Source organism: Mastigoproctus giganteus, chromosome 5 (genome assembly GCF_048544385.1).
Source record: "Mastigoproctus giganteus isolate SK-2022 chromosome 5, ASM4854438v1, whole genome shotgun sequence".
NCBI lineage: Eukaryota > Metazoa > Arthropoda > Arachnida > Uropygi > Thelyphonidae > Mastigoproctus > Mastigoproctus giganteus.
This window is the reverse complement of record NC_143579.1, coordinates 177,740,384-177,757,079: the sequence shown is the minus strand read 5'-3', so window position 1 is coordinate 177,757,079 and position 16,696 is coordinate 177,740,384. Positions and strand designations below refer to the sequence as shown.

General features: G+C 38.3%; 1 protein-coding gene across 1 annotated transcript in view; it reads right to left on the bottom strand.

The window, feature by feature from the left end:
* Positions 1 to 16,696, bottom strand: part of LOC150085870 (mediator of RNA polymerase II transcription subunit 13-like) — a 554,522-nt gene that overhangs the window by 115,530 nt on the left and 422,296 nt on the right. Inside the window, exon 24 of the mRNA XM_090374721.1 lies at positions 16,271 to 16,459. Within this exon, the coding sequence (XP_090230847.1) occupies positions 16,271 to 16,459 (189 nt within the window). The remainder of the gene's footprint in view (positions 1 to 16,270; positions 16,460 to 16,696) is intronic.

The window sequence follows — 16,696 nt, the reverse complement described above, 5'->3', positions numbered from 1 at the left end:
GTATGAGCTTATGCAGCATCACCCAAAAAAAAAAAAAAAAATCACACCATTCCCTCCAAATGCCTGTCCAGTTCCTCCTTAAATTTATTCAACCTATCAACTTCCACAACGACAGATGGAAGTTTGTTCCAGCAATTAACCACCCGTTGGCTAAAGGCAAATTTCCGCACATCTATTCTACATCTGTCTTTTCTTAATTTAAATTTATGCCCCCTTAGGCTTGTAATCTGAACAAGTGGAAGGATCCCATCAGAATTCAGCGCGCTCAACCCATTCAAGGCCTTATACACCTCAATCAGATCACCGCGCAGGTGCCTAGTCTCCAGCCACTGCAATTTGCAGAACTTAAGCATCGCCTGGTAAGAGGATCCCTTCATTCTCCTCACCAATCTTGCAGCCCTTCTCTGTACAAGCTCAAGTAAATCTACATCCTTCCTAAAATGAGGCCTACAGACCTGTACGCAGTACTCAAGGCATGGCCTGACCATTGCCTTATACAGAGGGACAATCACCTCCTTCTCCCTGCTAGCAAAATTCCTATTTCCCATGACCTGCCCTGGCAGCCTGTCTGCATTGCTCAGAAAACTTCATATCTGACTGCACAATTACTCCCAGGTCTTTTTCATTTTCTACCACCTTAAGCATAGTACCACACAGTTGGTACGTTTCTCTGGGGTTACTTCTACCAATATGCAGTACTTTGCATTTGTCAAGGTTAAACTTCAGTTGCCACTTCTTAGCCCATCTGCCCAAATTATTGGCAGTGGGCAGGAATGCCCACTGCCATTACTGTCATTAACAACCCTGCCAACCTTAGTATCATCTGCAAACTTCGACATTAAGCCTGATATACCTTCATCAATATCATTGATATATATACAAAACAACAGTGGACCTAATACCGAACCCTGTGGGACTTCACTAATAACATTAGTACACGAAGAGCAGCACCCATTGATTACCACCCTCTGTCTTCTCCCACTTAACCATCCTTTTATCCATTGTAGCAACTTACCCTTAATACCATTCTGCTCCAATTTGTACAATAGTCTTCCATGCGCAACAGTGTCAAAAGCTTTCCTGAAATCCAAATATATGATATCAAAATTATTTTTTGCATCCAGTTCCTTTGTAACCACATCATAATATCCTATCCAATTTGTCAGACAAGACTTTCCCTTAACAAACCCATGCTATGTCTAAATTATTGCTGCAGTCTTGTCTAGATGATCCTGCAATGCATATTTAACCAGTGACTCCATTATTTTACCTGGAACAGAAGTTAAACTAACTGGTCTGTAATTACTCGTGTCACCCTTCGATCCCCCTTTGTGAATTGGGGATAGATTTGCACATCTCCAGTCTGTGGGAACCTCCCCTGAGACACAAAATTGAAAGTGATCAAGCAGCATGAAGAAGGAAACAAGGTGAATGCGATCGCACATGATTTTAAGTTATCTCATTCTACAGTGTAGATGATTTTGAAAGACAAAGAAAGGATTTGTGAAGTTGTTAAAGGTTCGGCACCCATGCGAGCAACAGTGATAACGAAACAACGTACAGGGCCCATCCATGAAATGGAAAAATTATTGTTTCTTTGGATGGAAGATCAGATACGAACACCCTTAAGGCTTCTCACAGTGCAGTCGAAAGCTAGAAGTCTCTTTCAGATGTTGAAGAAACGCGCCGGAAAAGATTACACTCAGACCTTTATTACAAGTACAGGATGGTTCAAAAGAAGATTCAACCCTCATATGGTTCGAGTCATTGAAGATTCAGCAAATGCAGATGTGGAAGGAGCTCAAGAGTTTGTTAAAAGTCTGGATGAAATAATTACGGAAGGAGGGTATCAACCAGAGCAGCTCTTCAACGTGGATGAGACTGGATTGTTGTGGAAAAGGATGCCAGAATGCACTTACCAAGAAGCTAAAAGCATGCCTGGTTTTAAGGCACTTAAAGATAGGCTGACTTTGCTCCTTGGCGGGAACATTGCAGGTTTTTAATTTATCATTCTGAAAATCCCCGTGCATTCCAGAATGTAAACAAGCACACTCTGCCTGAATACTTCTGTTCAAACCGAAGAGCCTGGATGACTCAAACATTGTTTGAAGACTGGTTTCTAAATCGTTTTGTACCTCAAGTTCGTGAATATTGCTTCGAGAAAGAAATTCCTTTCAAAACTGTATTAATCTTAGATAATGCACCTGGCCATCCATCTCACCTAGATCACCTCCATCCAGATGTAAAAGTTGTTTATTTGCCGCCAAATACAACTCCACTCATTCAGCCTATGGACCAAGGGGCGATTTCCATATTTAAGGCGCACTATCTTCGAACCACTTTTGCCCAAGCTATAGCCGCAACAGACGCCGACCCAGAACTACCTTTGCAAGAGTTTTGGAAACAGTACGATATTTATAAATGCATCAAAAATATTGCAGCCGCGTAGGAGGCTATGATAAAGAAATGCATGAATGGAATCTGGAAAAACTGTGTCCAGCGTTTTGTTATTACTATTGATGAATTTGATAGTGAACATGAACTTGAAATGGTTATGGAAATATTGTAACACTGGCAAATGGACTTTCTTTAGTGATTGAAGTGGAAGATGTTGAGGAGCTGCTAGAGTAAGAATCTGGAGAACTTACGAATGAAGAACTTATCGCTTTGGAAGAAGAAAGAATGGCTGCCACAATTGCAGTCAACAGAAGAACGCTTGATACCATCCACAGATCTGTCCTCCTTTTGCTTACTAGTGCCTGCTTCACAGTGAGTACGCATGCCCTCCAGGTGCTGGCAGGTGCTCTCCCACTGGATCTTGAAGCTGCTAGAACAGCATTGATATATTACCTTGCCAAAGGAGTACAAATTACCCATGTGGGACACACAACCAAACATGCAAACAACCGTAAGACGGAGAAAACCAAGCTGATTAAACACATGCGGCAGGAATGGCAGAGTAGATGGGCCCACTCCGCCAAGGGAGAGATCACAGGAAAATTCATCCCAGACACTGACAGGGTGTATCCCAAGTCTCCTCCCAGGACTAAATGCAACCTATCCGATAACAGGACATGGCCCTTTCAATGCCAAATTGACAGCCTTTGGGCTGGCTGATAGCCCTCTCTGCTTCTGTGGAGAGGCAGAGACCTGGCATCATTTGATGCATAGATGGAAATACTATGAGGATCTACGATGCCTCCTAATTACCAGAATTAGACATATGCTGCAGGACCAGGAGCTATATCTCCTAGACACAAAGGAGGAATACAGGGCACTTTCGCGATTTTTCCAAGACTTGTTCTCCAGAAGAAGAACACTACTTACGATTCACGGACCAGACTAATTAAAACAAGATAATTAACACCTTTCTTCAAATAGGCCTCTGGGGTTGGGTATATTCATACTATGATTTTTAGCGTTTCTCACCAACCATTGAAGTAAAAAGGAAATCCAAAATCTTAAAAAGCTTTATATTTACAATAAATTTACAGCAGATCAAACAAAATAAATGTGATTATACAAATAAAATGTTACTGATAATAAAATACTGAATTAAGATAGAATAAAACAAATGTAGTTTACAGTGAATGTACAAATAAAATGATAATAAAATACTGAATTAAAATGCAATAAAATATACTAGATTAAAAGTGCTAAAATAACTGAAGCTTTCAAAGACTTCTGCCTTCTTTCTCAACAGTGCACTTCTATTCTGCGGTGCCTCATTATATACCAGCAGGTTCAAGGTGCATCTCACTTAAACGTGTACTGTTCCCGTACATGTTGGAACCGGAAGTGGCTCGGGAGCGTTCCAGGCGAAAATGTTCATCCCCTCCAAGGATTACCGCCTCAAAGAGGGGATGAATGTGTGTACCCCTGTCTCTATTTATATTATTCCCAATAGAACTAATTCGTAGGCTCTCGAGCCACTTGCGGTCCCAAAATCTATGCGCCCTACATTTGTTTTATTCTATCTTAATTCAGTATTTTATTATCAGTAACATTTTATTTGTGTAATCACATTTATTTTGTTTGAGCTACTGTAAATTTATTGTAAATATAAAGCTTTTTAAGATTTTGGATTTCATTTTTACTTCAATGGTTGGTGAGAAACGCTAAAAATCATAGTAATTAACACCTTATAACTTGGATGCTAGGCTGACTTCATCTTTAGACCTCCCACAGTTTGACTAAGACTGTAGCTCTGCTGCCACCACCACCAAAGAACCAAGAGCATCATCTCCTGGACACAGAAGATGAGCACACACCATTCAGTCGATATGCGCAAAATGCCTACAGCTGAAGAAAAATTGAACTTGCCTTCCACAATGACCGACAAACCAGGACATTTACTTTACCTGACCAAAACTGAAAGGAACAGGAGAAAACCCAAATTGATGAGACAACATACCCACTAGGACAAGAGTGAATGGAGGATATCCCCAAATGATGTTGGATGGAGTGCAAACTTCAACCCTCCGATTGCACACTGGAACACGGGCTCATATCTAGAACTGAGATAAGCAGACTTGATCCTGAAACTGACACTGAAATAACCTTTGAGAAAACGAAACGTAAGCCAACCAAATGGACTGGAAACCCAAACATCATAACCGAACTGAACAGCAGCAATTGCTGCCACATGCCCTATTGTTGACCTGTGCTGGGCTCTAGCCCAACACACTTTCATTCCCTTCCCTGGCAGGGGGGAGGTGACAGTGCTCCTTTCCCCCCTATTTTTCTCCTGGTGGGGCACGGACATGCTCCACTGTTCTGCCTTGGGGTTGCCTTCTCTATCGTCCCCATAGTTCTGTCTTTCCCCCAGTCTTCAATCTCCCTCCCTACTCTACCTATATCACCAGCGACGCCCAACACAATGAAAAATTTTTAAGTGTCCAAATTCTCACTGCATACGTGAATCCCTTTCGGCTTAACTAGATTCTAGGGTCCATCACCTCCCTATTTTTATTATATATATATATATATATATATATATAAAACATAGAAATAAATGATAAAGGACATAGTAAGATGGGAAAGTTATTAACAACAATGTGCCATGCCTAATGGAAGATATGAGAAGAAAAGAATGTTAAGATCCTAATGAATTAAGTGGAAAAATTGGCTGAATTGATAAGCCAAATCATATTTACAAAAGCTAGAAAAAAGTGGTAATTAATGCATATTTATTATCTCTATTTTCTTTTTCTTTTCCTTTCTTTACCTTTTTCTTCTCCTTTCTTTACCTTTTTCACCTGTTTTATATACTATATATATATATATATATATATATATATATATATGTATTTTTTTTTTTTTTTTTTTTTCCATAGGCCCTAGCCACTGAAATCTCAGGAAACTAGGTGGCAGGGCCTGCCAGAGTAAATAATTTCTCAATACTGGTGTACCTGGTCTGCCTGCACGGGGCCAAGTGTGGCAACGTTGGGCTCCAGCAGGGGTCTAGCGGCTAAATGGCCAGAAGAACGACACACACAACACTACACTCATACAATATCCATACACTTTTAAATCTCTGGCCTTCCCAGTGAACTGGTACGTACGTCTACAATGAAAGCAGCATGGAGATGGGGGAAACCCCTGGTGCCGTTTGACACTAAAAACACTTTACACTTTACTAAAAGGATCAACAACAGATAAATGTGCTGCTTGCAATTTTCTATACCTGTATCATATTACTGATGGAAATAAATGGAATGAAGATGCCAGCAAGTAAAGCACTGCATGTTGCTGTATCTGAGTACAGTCCCTAAAAAACTTCCCTAAACAAAATGTATAAAAATAGCATTAAATGAAAATAGAAGTGGTGGAACACGTTTAGTCTCCAGAGCAAAGCTCCAGAAACCCACCCCATCTCTTCATGGCGAGATCTAATCTTCCTTACATTTCGAGGGTACAGCTGCAAAACATTGTTTGCAGGCTGGCTGCTAGATAGTCCACTGGACCAAACCTATTGTTAACTCTCTGGGGCTTCTGGATCAGCTAGTATATAATCTCGCTGCCTCCGGTCACTACGCTACAATAGTGACTGGAGGGAGTTCGAGTAGGTGTATGTGGGGAAGGAGCATGGTCAAGGAGCTGGGTATATTCTTGCCGTGTGTATGCCATATCCAAAAATTTCAGCACTTCATACAAGGTGTCCTCCCAACCTTTTGTTACTATCAAATACATCATGAATAGTCAAACTTACAGAACAAAGTTATCTGCAAAAACATAAACCTCCCAAATACTTCCTGATTCATTTCACAAATATATGTCGCGTCAAATGATGTCCATTTCCACTTTGAGTCTACCAAACCCTACATACTTTATCTGACAGAATCGCAATTATCAGTTGATTCAATCAATGCTCACTTAAGTTGCCCTAATTATTCGCTGTATGATTCCTTTCACTTCAAAAGGTGATACTTGTGCATATATCCACTCTGTTGTTGTTATTTGGTTTTTAGCAAATAAGCATTAGCAAATAAGGCCATATTGCTCCAGGGATATGCGGTAGTCATTCCCTGACCTTTCCACATCCTCCGTATTTAGTATATCCACTCTGATATTCCCTGTCAGAGATTTAGTAATTTGGAATCTCTTTTCGATCTTCTCTGTATTAAAATCTCCCTACCCCATTCTATCAAATTCATCTGTTGTCTCTATTGTTGTCCCAATTCCATTAATAATCTGGAACTCTTTGACTTCCTCTCTTTGAAACTGACTTTCTCCAGTTGAACTTTCCTAACAGTGAGGTAACTTTCCTTAGTGATTTTAATGTTCACAGCTCCAGCTGGTCGAGATGCTAAGGCTTTTGCAAGTACTAATGACCTTACACAGATTGTTACCTGCCAGAACACTAGACAATCCTAACAACAGTCAACACTCTTGATCTTTTTCTCACAAATAACTCTTAGAAGTACACAGTTGAATTGTGTGTTGCTCTAGGCACCTCATATCACAACTTGGTGATGTCTCTTCTCCAGTGGAGTCTTTCTCTCTCTTGGCCATTCTTAATCTCATGTAGTTCGGCATTATAAGAATGAAAAATGGAATGAGCTTAGAAATTTCTTTTCTTTTTTCCCATGGTTGGATGACTATTAAATCTTCTGGAGTCAATGTTTGCTCAGATCATGTCAGAGAAATTATTCCTGTGGGGATGAAATCCTTTATTCCACCCTAAAATCTCATCCTTTATCTAAGTCTTGGTTTTTCAATAAATGTGCTAAGGCTGTTGAAAATAACAATGTTGCATATTGCAATTGGCTTGCATCCAAATATCCATGTTCATTTTCTGCCTGCACCAAAGCTTGCAACATTTGTAAATCAGCTATTAATCAGTCCAAACCAGATTTTGAGCAGGCTAGTACTAGTAGCAGCAGAAAACTTGCTTCACGTCCAAATAGTAGTCTAGCATTCTTGTCTATTGCCAAAGCTATTGGCTGCAACTTTTGCCCATCTCAACTCCCACCCCAGATAGTTCTAATGCCACCTCAATTAAAGATCAAGCTGAATTTTCTTCTATCTCTTGTATTGATAATCTTGGTAAACCACCTCCTACCATTCCCAGTACACTCCATTCAATGCTGCCTGTGGTCTTCTGTCAAAATGATGTCAGAAGAATTTTGATGCCAAGAAAGCACCAAGTCCTGATGGTATTTCTCCACTTGTTCTCAAAGCCTGTGCTCCTGAGCTTACTTCTGTTCTGTGTTAACTTTATACACTTTCTTATTCCACTGGTGTCTTTCCTTCTGCTTGGAGATTTTCTCATATTCAGCCAGTTCCTAAAAAAGGTGACAAATCCCTCCCATTCAATTATAATCCCACTGCACTTACTTCTACTCTTTCTAAGTCATAGAGAAAAACATTAACTGCCAATTTCTAAACTTTCTAGGAACCTTCCAACCGATCAATGATTGTCAGTATGGATTCCATCAGTGTTGATCCACTGGATCAACATACTGGCTTATGTTTCCCATCTATGGACAAATTCAAAGGAAAAGTTTGGTGAAACTCATGCAGTGGTTCATGACATTTAAACAGCTTTCGATTGTGTCTGGCATACAGGTCTTCTAAATAAGCTTCCATCTTATGGTTTTCCAACTGTTTTTTAATAGGGTATCCAGTTTTCTCTCTAACTGCTCACTGCGAGTGATGGTTCTCTCTCTTGTGAGTTCTCTACCAGTGCTTGTGTTCCCTAAGGTTCAGTTCTTTCTCCCACTCTTTTCTATTTGTATATTAATGACCTTCTTCCACTGACTGAAAATCCCATCCATACTTTTGCTGATAATAGCATATTGCACATCACCTTCCACTTTGAGAAACCCTGCCCAGCAAAAACAGCTTCAACCTCTCCAATATCCCCCACCAATTCCTTAAATGCTGATCTCCAGGAAATTCTCCAGTTGGGCAAAGATAACTTAGTTGATTTAAATCCTTCTAAAACCTACAGCTGTCTTATATCTTGCAAAAAGGATTCTTCTGCTCCTATGCTTACCTTTGACGACACTTAGATTTATAGACAAGATCACATATCTCTATTAGGGATTACCCTGACTTCTAATCTCTCTTGATATAAGCACACCATAAATACTGCAGCTACTGCATCTAAAATAGTGGGTTTTCTCTTTCTCTCTCAGCATTACTTTTCTTTCAAACAGCTGCTTGCCATGTACAAGTCGCAACTTCGCCCTGCCATGGAATATTGTTCCCACACTTGGGTGGTGCCGCAAAAATCTTCCTCAGGCTTCTAGATTCCATTCAAAAGAGGGCTGATAAGTTAATTAATTATTCAACTCTAATAAAATCTCTTCACTCTCTGTCTCATAGATGTTCTGTTTCTGCTGGCATGCCTTTTCTATAAATATTTCCACGGGCACTGTTCTCTTGAATTGGCATCTATAATTCCTGCTCTCTTCCAAACCAGACTGAACACGTGCCTCAACCAGTCAGCATCATTTTACTGTCCAACTTCAAACTCATAGAAGCAACTTTTCTTCTTCATCATTTATTCTTTCAACTTTTGTTTTCTGGAACAACCTTCCTCCACATGTATTTCTGAAAATTACAATCTACAGAAATTCAAGTCTAATATCAACAAGGATCTTCTTTTATCGTCTCAACCTTCAACCTATGAACAATACAACTGGTTTAATGCCTCTCGTGCTTGGGGTTTTCATAAAAAAAAAAAAAAAAAAAAAAAAAGGAAAGAAAAAGTTGTTCAAATGAAACAGAGAAATGTGTATTTTCTGTTTTACATTACAAAAGATTAAAAAACTACAGGAGTTTCATTCCAGTGATGCACAAACTAACAGATCCCTAAGGTAGAATTCAGTCAGGATCTCTCCAAACTCATTACTGTAGTCCTCACACAGTAATGTCCATCTGATTTTTTAATATAATTAATGATGGTAAACACACAGAGAAAGATCTAGTGTGTAGACATTTTGGAGCACTTCCTAGTGAAATTTATCTAGTGTAATAAAGTTTCTAATTGCTTTGTTATACTGTAGGGCAATATTGTTTGCTATTTATTGTAATATTTGAAAAAGGTCTTGAAAACCAAATAGATTATACATGTTCATTTTTTGACTTTCCTGGTTATGCTACTGCAATTCAAATAAAATGATATTATCCATTCTAAACAAAAAAAGTTTATCAAAGCAATAAAATGGGTTTCAACTTTTGATTTTTTGAAAAGCTGGAGATTGGGTAACTGTAAGCAGAAACAAAACAAGAGATTTTTTGGAAAACATGAAGTTTTTTTAGAGTACATACTGCACTAGATATTAAATTTCATTGACACACACACACACACACACACACACACACACACACACACACACACACACACACACACACACACACACACACACACACACACACACACACACACACACACACACACACACACAATTTACATTAAGATACTGCCATAGGATTGTTTATTATTATAGTATGCATTCACACTTTAGCTTACCTAAGATTTTTTTGACTGTGGATTTCTGTTTTGATTGTCTATCATATATCAACTTATTATGACTGCATCAATACTATTTCTTGATGATGAGGCAGCAAAGGAAGTAAGCAAATGTATCACCAATTCACAAAGGGGGTTCAAAATGTGACACAAGTAACTACAGACCTGTTAGTTTAACTTGTGTTCCAGGAAAAACAATGGATCACTGCTGAAAAAAGCATTGCAGGATCATCTAGACAAGACTGCAGTAATAGTTAAGATGCAGCATGGGTTTGTTAAAGGGAGGTCTTATCTGACCAATTTGATTGGATTCTATGATGTGGTCACAAGGGAACTGAATGCCAAAAATAATTTTGATATCATATACATGGATTTCAGGAAATCTTTTGATACTGTTGCACATGGAAGACTGCTGTACAAATTGGAGAGGTATGGCATTAAGGGTAAGTTGCTACAATGGATAAAGGAATGGTTGAGTAGGACACGACAGAGAGTGGTAATCAATGGACACTGCTCTTCGTGGACAAATGTTGTTAGTGGAGTTCCCCAAGTTTCGTTGTTGGGCCCATTGTTGTTTTGTATATTTATCAACGATATTGATGAAGGTATATCAGGTTTAATATCCAAGTTTGCATATGATACAAAGATTGGTAGGGTTGTTAACACAGTAAAGACAGTATGCTACTCCAACTGGATCTGGATAAGTTGGGAAAGTGGGCTGAGAAGTGGCAACTGAAGTTTAACATTGACAAATGCAAAGTACTGCATATGGGTAGCGATAACCGAAGAGAAAAGTACCAACTCTGTGGTACTACACCCAGGGAAGTGGAAAGTGAAAAAGACCTGGGGGTAATTGTGCAGTCAAATATGCAGTTTGCTAAGCAGTGCAGACGGGCTGCTAGGGCAGGTCATGGAGTCTTGTGAATGATATATAGGAATTTTGCTAGCAGGGAAAGGTTGATGATTATCCCGTTATACAAGGCAATGGTCAGGCCACACCTAGAGTACTGTGTACAAGTCTGGAGGCCTCATTTTAGGAAGGATGTAGGGTTGCTAGATTGCGTACAAAGAAGGGCAACAAGATTGGTGAGGGTACCAAAGGGGGGGGGGGTGCTCTTACCAAGAAAGGCTTAAGTTCTGCAAATTACAGCTCCTTGAGAGTAGGCACCTACAAGGTGATCTGATTGAGGTGTATAAGGCCTTGAATGGGTTGAGCAAGCTGAATGCTGATGGGATTCTTCCTCTTGCTCAGACTAAGAACCTGAGGGGGCACAGCTTCAAATCGAGGAAAGATAGTTGTAGAACAGATGTGCAGAAATTTGCCTTTAGCCAGCGGGTAGTTGATTGGTGGAACAGGCTTCCATCTTTTGTTGTGAAAGCTAGTAGCCTAAATAAATTTAAGGCTGAGCTGGACAAGCATTAGGAACGAATGGAGGGGTGAAAGGGAGGTTTATCTTTTGGCTGATGTTGCATAAGCTTGCTTTCTTGCATCGTATGCCTCTACTAATGCTAATGCTAAAACTGAGTTGGCGATTTGCTCTGTCTGAATTCAGAGTCAGCAGACTTTCAACTGCTATTTGGTTATTACAGGGAGAGATCCCCTGAATACATTTTCCATTAACCTTTTTGTGCATATGCACACATACGGAGGGTCCCCGGTATCTGAGTATTCATTATCTGAGTTCCCGCAGTTATGAGGTCGCAAATAATACATAAAAAAGAAAAAAAAAATTAAAATTTAATAGTATCTTTCTACTTTGTTTTGACTTATGTTGAAGCACCCCACCACACACTTGACTATATCTGTCCCACCTTTCCTGCGAGCGTCATGTTTACTCAATTCCCTTTAACTACAATCAGTTTTTCACTTATTGTTGCTAGTAGTAGATGTCTGATATTTTCGATAATTTTTATGTCAAGTGAATTCTTAGTTTTCTTATTTTTATTAACCATGCGTTCAAAGTGAAGCGCTCATCAGAAGACAATGCAAAAGTTATGGTTTAGATGTGAAATTAGAAGTTATATGTCATAAAAGAAGTGGAGAACGAGTAATCAACATTGTAAAACTGAAAAATAGAGTAACTTCAATAAATGAAACTTAACCTTATATTGTTCAACATACTATAATAAATAATGTCAATAAAATAATTGTCTCATTTTTCAGTTCCTTCAATCCATTTTTCACTATGTACAAACAGATAATGCACATTACAAAATTTGGTTCCTGTTTTAAGTGAAATTTTCTGGAACCAATTATCGTTGGATAATGAGGACCTCCTGATTTTCATGTGTGTGCTTCTTACAGTAAGTTTTTCATGATTATTTCAGGATTTTTTTTCTCCACAATGTTTTTTCCCACCCCTTTTTTTCAAAATTTTTATCACTTTTTAAAGTTCTGATTTGATTTTTGACAATAATTTTATTCTAATGCTGGAGAGTAAAGTCAAAATAAAAGCAAATTATTTTAAAAAGTATTTATTAGATTTGATACTAGAGAGCTATTAAGTGCTCGATATTTCCTATATTCTATTATATTATGAATCAACAGGGCTTACCTTTATTTTAGATATAGGAAGCTTCTTTTCCAACTCTCCTTGAACATAAAAGTATTTATGTACAAGTGTTCATTTTCATAAAACTTCAAACTCCACAAAATCAACAGCCACTGGAAACGAACTATCCATGGACCACGTGCATTTGAAGAACTGACCAGTACTTATAAGTTTCGTGCACATCCATCAAATCACATGCGAAAGGGTTAATACAACTGCTCATGCAAATTTTCATAGTATAATATGCTTGTCCAGATTGCTGCAAGTCTGCAGTGGACTGATGATATTCCTTGTATTGTTTCACCATCTGTAAAGTGCTCACAATGTTTTCCATATATAAGTTAAAAAAAAATTTCAACTAGGGATAGTCCAGTAGTGAGAAATTGGATTACAACACACCATACTAATCTCAAGGAATCATATGCACACTTCAGACACCATTCACCTGTATATCTACTTGTATCATGGATGGTAGTACAGTCTGGATAGTATCATGGATGGTAGTAGGTGTAGAGTCTGCTGCCACTAGAAACTAACTACCTATAGCTCATACACTGTTGGAAGCGCACACAGACACTTTGTAGTGAGTGTCTGTAATTCAATCCAATTTCTACCCATCTGATATTTCTACATTTCATTTGATGAAACCTTAAAACATCATGCACTTTTAGAATTGTGATGTTACAGGACTGCCTACTACTATATTCAAAATGTAAACAATTCATTAAACATTCAGCTGACAGACTGAAAATTTAATTACTGGAATGGCAGCACCACCATACAATCACTCTATTTTCAGTAAAATGTCAGTAAGGCAGAATATATGTCCAACAATATGCTGACACAGCTGCAAGTTCTGACACGTTGTTTGGTAGTTCCAAAGTAGCCTAGAGAATTCAGTTATATGCTGTAAACAGTTTTGTAAGCTGCACAATTGAAGATTTAAAAACCAAGCAATGTTTTTCACAATTTCAGAGGTTTACGAAGACACATGTTTAAAGGAAACTGCAATTTTTAAGTGGCATAGCCACGTTTAAAGAAGGTGCCTACTACTATATTCAGATGCAAACAATTCATTAAATACTCAAGCTGACAGACTGATCATTTAATTATTGGAATGGCAGCACCACCATACAATCACTTGATTTTCAGTGAAATGTCAGTAGTAGTAGTAGTAATAGAGGCATGTGATGCAAGAAAGCAAGCATATTAGCTTATGTAGCATCAGCCAAAAAAAAAAAAAAATCACACGACCAGTCCCCCCCAAAAGGTTTGTCCAGTTTCTCCTTGAATTTATTTAAGCTATCAACTTCCACAATGACAGATGGAATTTTGTTCCAGCAATTAACCACCCGCTGGATAAAGACAAATTTTCGCATATCTATTCTACAACTTTCTTTCCTCAATTTGAATTTATGCCCCATTAGGTTCGTAATCTGAGCAAGCGGAAGAGAATTCAGAATCCCATTAGAATTCAGCGTACTCAACCCATTCAAGGCCTTATACATCTCAATCAGATCACCTTGCAGGTGCCTAGTCTCCAGCTGCTGCAATTTGCAGAACTTAAGCCTCTCTCTCTTGGTAAGAGGACCGTTTCCTTCCCCTCACCAATCTTGTTGCCCTTTTCTGTACACATCTCAAGCAAATCTTCATCCTTCCTAAAATGAGGCCTCCAGACCTGTATGCAGTACTCAAGGCGAGGCCTGACCATTGCCTTATACAAAGGGATAATCACCTCCTTTTCCCTGCTTGCAAAATTTTTGCATATCATTGATAAAACACCATGACCTGCTCTTGCAGCCTGTCTGCATTGCTCAGAAAACTTCATATCTGACTGAACAATGACTCCCATTTTTTTTTTTTTTTTTCATTTTCTATCACCCTAAGTGTAGTACCATATAGTTGGTATGTTCTTCTGGGGTTACTTCTACACATGTGCAGTACTTTGCATTTGTCAATGTTAAACTTCAGTTCCCACTTCTCAGCTCATCTGCCCAAATTTTCTAGATCCTGTTGCAGTAGCACTCTGCCATTACCAACCCTGCCAACCTTTGTATCATCTGCAAACTTCGACACCAAGCCTGATATACCTTCATCAATATCATTGATAAATATAAAAAACAACAGTGGGCCCAACACTGAACCCTGTGGGACTCCACTAATAACATTAGTCCACGATGAGGAGCATCCATTGATTACCACTCGCTGTCTTCTCCCACTCAACCACCCTTTTATCCATTGTAGCAACTTACCCTTAATACCATTCTTCTTCAATTTGTACAGTAGTCTTCCATGCGCAACAGTGTCAAAAGCTTTCCTGAAATCCAAGTATATGTTATGAAAATTATTTTTTGTATCCAGTTCCTTTGTAACCACATTATAGTAGCCAATCAAATTTGTTGGACAAGGCTTTCCCTTAACAACCCCATACTGTCTGAATTTTTCTGCAGTCTTGTCTAGATCATCCTGCAAACCGTCTTGAACTAGTGACTCCATTATTTTACCCGGAACAGAAGTTAAACTAACTGGTCTGTAATAACTCGTGTCACCTTAATGCCCCCCCCCCCTTGTGAATTGGCATACATTTGCACATCTCTAGTCTGCGGGGACTTCCCCTGAGTCCGAGGATGCTCTCATAATTATGGGTTAAGGTTTGCTTAGTTCCTTTGCCGCCTCCTTTAATATAACTGGATAGATCCCATCCACCCCAGGTGCCTTTCTTATGGTTAACTTCAACAATTTCTACTCCACTTTGCTCTCAGTTATTACAAGATCGTTAAGCACCCTGTTACAATCTGATAAACTTCTGGAATTTTCCTTCCTTAATAACTCCTCATGTGTCAATGTAAATGCAAATACTCATTCAGTTTGTTTGCTATCTCAGCAGGATCATCAACAATCGAAGGCAGAATATATGTCCAACAATATGCTGACACACCTGCAAGTTCTGACATGTTTGGTAGATGCAAAGTAGCCTAGTGCTGTAAACAGTTTTGTGAGCTGCATAATTGAAGATTTAGAGACCAAGCAACGTATTTCGCAATTTTTCGCAAGGGTTTCACGGAAACTGCAATTTTTAAGTGGCATTGCCACATTTAAGGAAGGTTGAGAATGTGCAACCACAAAGCCCATTCTCAAAGACTTAAAAAGATACCATTTATGCAGATGCTTCTATTAGTAGATTAATCAATGGCGCAAATGTATACACTTTGAAAAGGAGAGAGCAGCAGACCTCGACGACAAACATTAAAATTAAGGTAGGTCCATTCTGCAAATTAAATCATGAACCTGTATTTATTATTTTTTGGAGAAAGTTTCACGTTATGGCAATACATTAATGAATTAATTACCTAAAATAATGAAAATTAGCAATGAGAATTACATTTTAAAATTTATGTAAGATCCTATTAATTCTTTGATACTCACCTTTCAAATCTATAATGGTCAGATGTTGGAAGCAATTAAAAGGTTGAGAGAGTTAATTTAAAATCCCAAAGGAATGTGCACATACATTCACTTTAGGGTTTTCACATGTAAGTTCCTTTTGGGAATTCAAGCTTCATTCTTTCACTCTTTTAACTGTAGCTAGCATCTAACCATTATCAACTTGATAGGTGAGTATTGTAAAATTATAAGTTTTCAAAAAAATTTTAATAAAATTTAATTATTTAAGAAGATTTCTTAATTTGTGAAGAAAATAAACTTCCACTGAACTAAATAAAATTCTTTGACTTACGTTTTTGCTCTTTAAAAAGAGATCTTGACAAGCTGCTGGACCAAAACCTGTGAGTGGTTTTATGACTGACTGATGAATTAAAAGCTTATGACATTGTGAATATACAGAAAATGCAAGGGCCTTCAGATGATCTTGATGCTTGCCGCTTTTCCCCCTGTCTATACATAGCACAGAATCCAGAGGTATAAGCTGAAATGTATTTCAGAAGATTTGTGAGCTTTTTCTTAAAAGTTATGGAATATTTCTTTAACATGTAACTGAAACTACCAGTCTGACAATTTTTACCCCAGGTTATTGAGATATTAAAAAAAATACCCAAATGATAACCATCTATAAAACCACTAGTCTTAGTCTTATATGCTATGAAAATGAATTTATGTTATTATACCTCCTTTAAATGGAGGGATAATAACATAAGTAATTAAG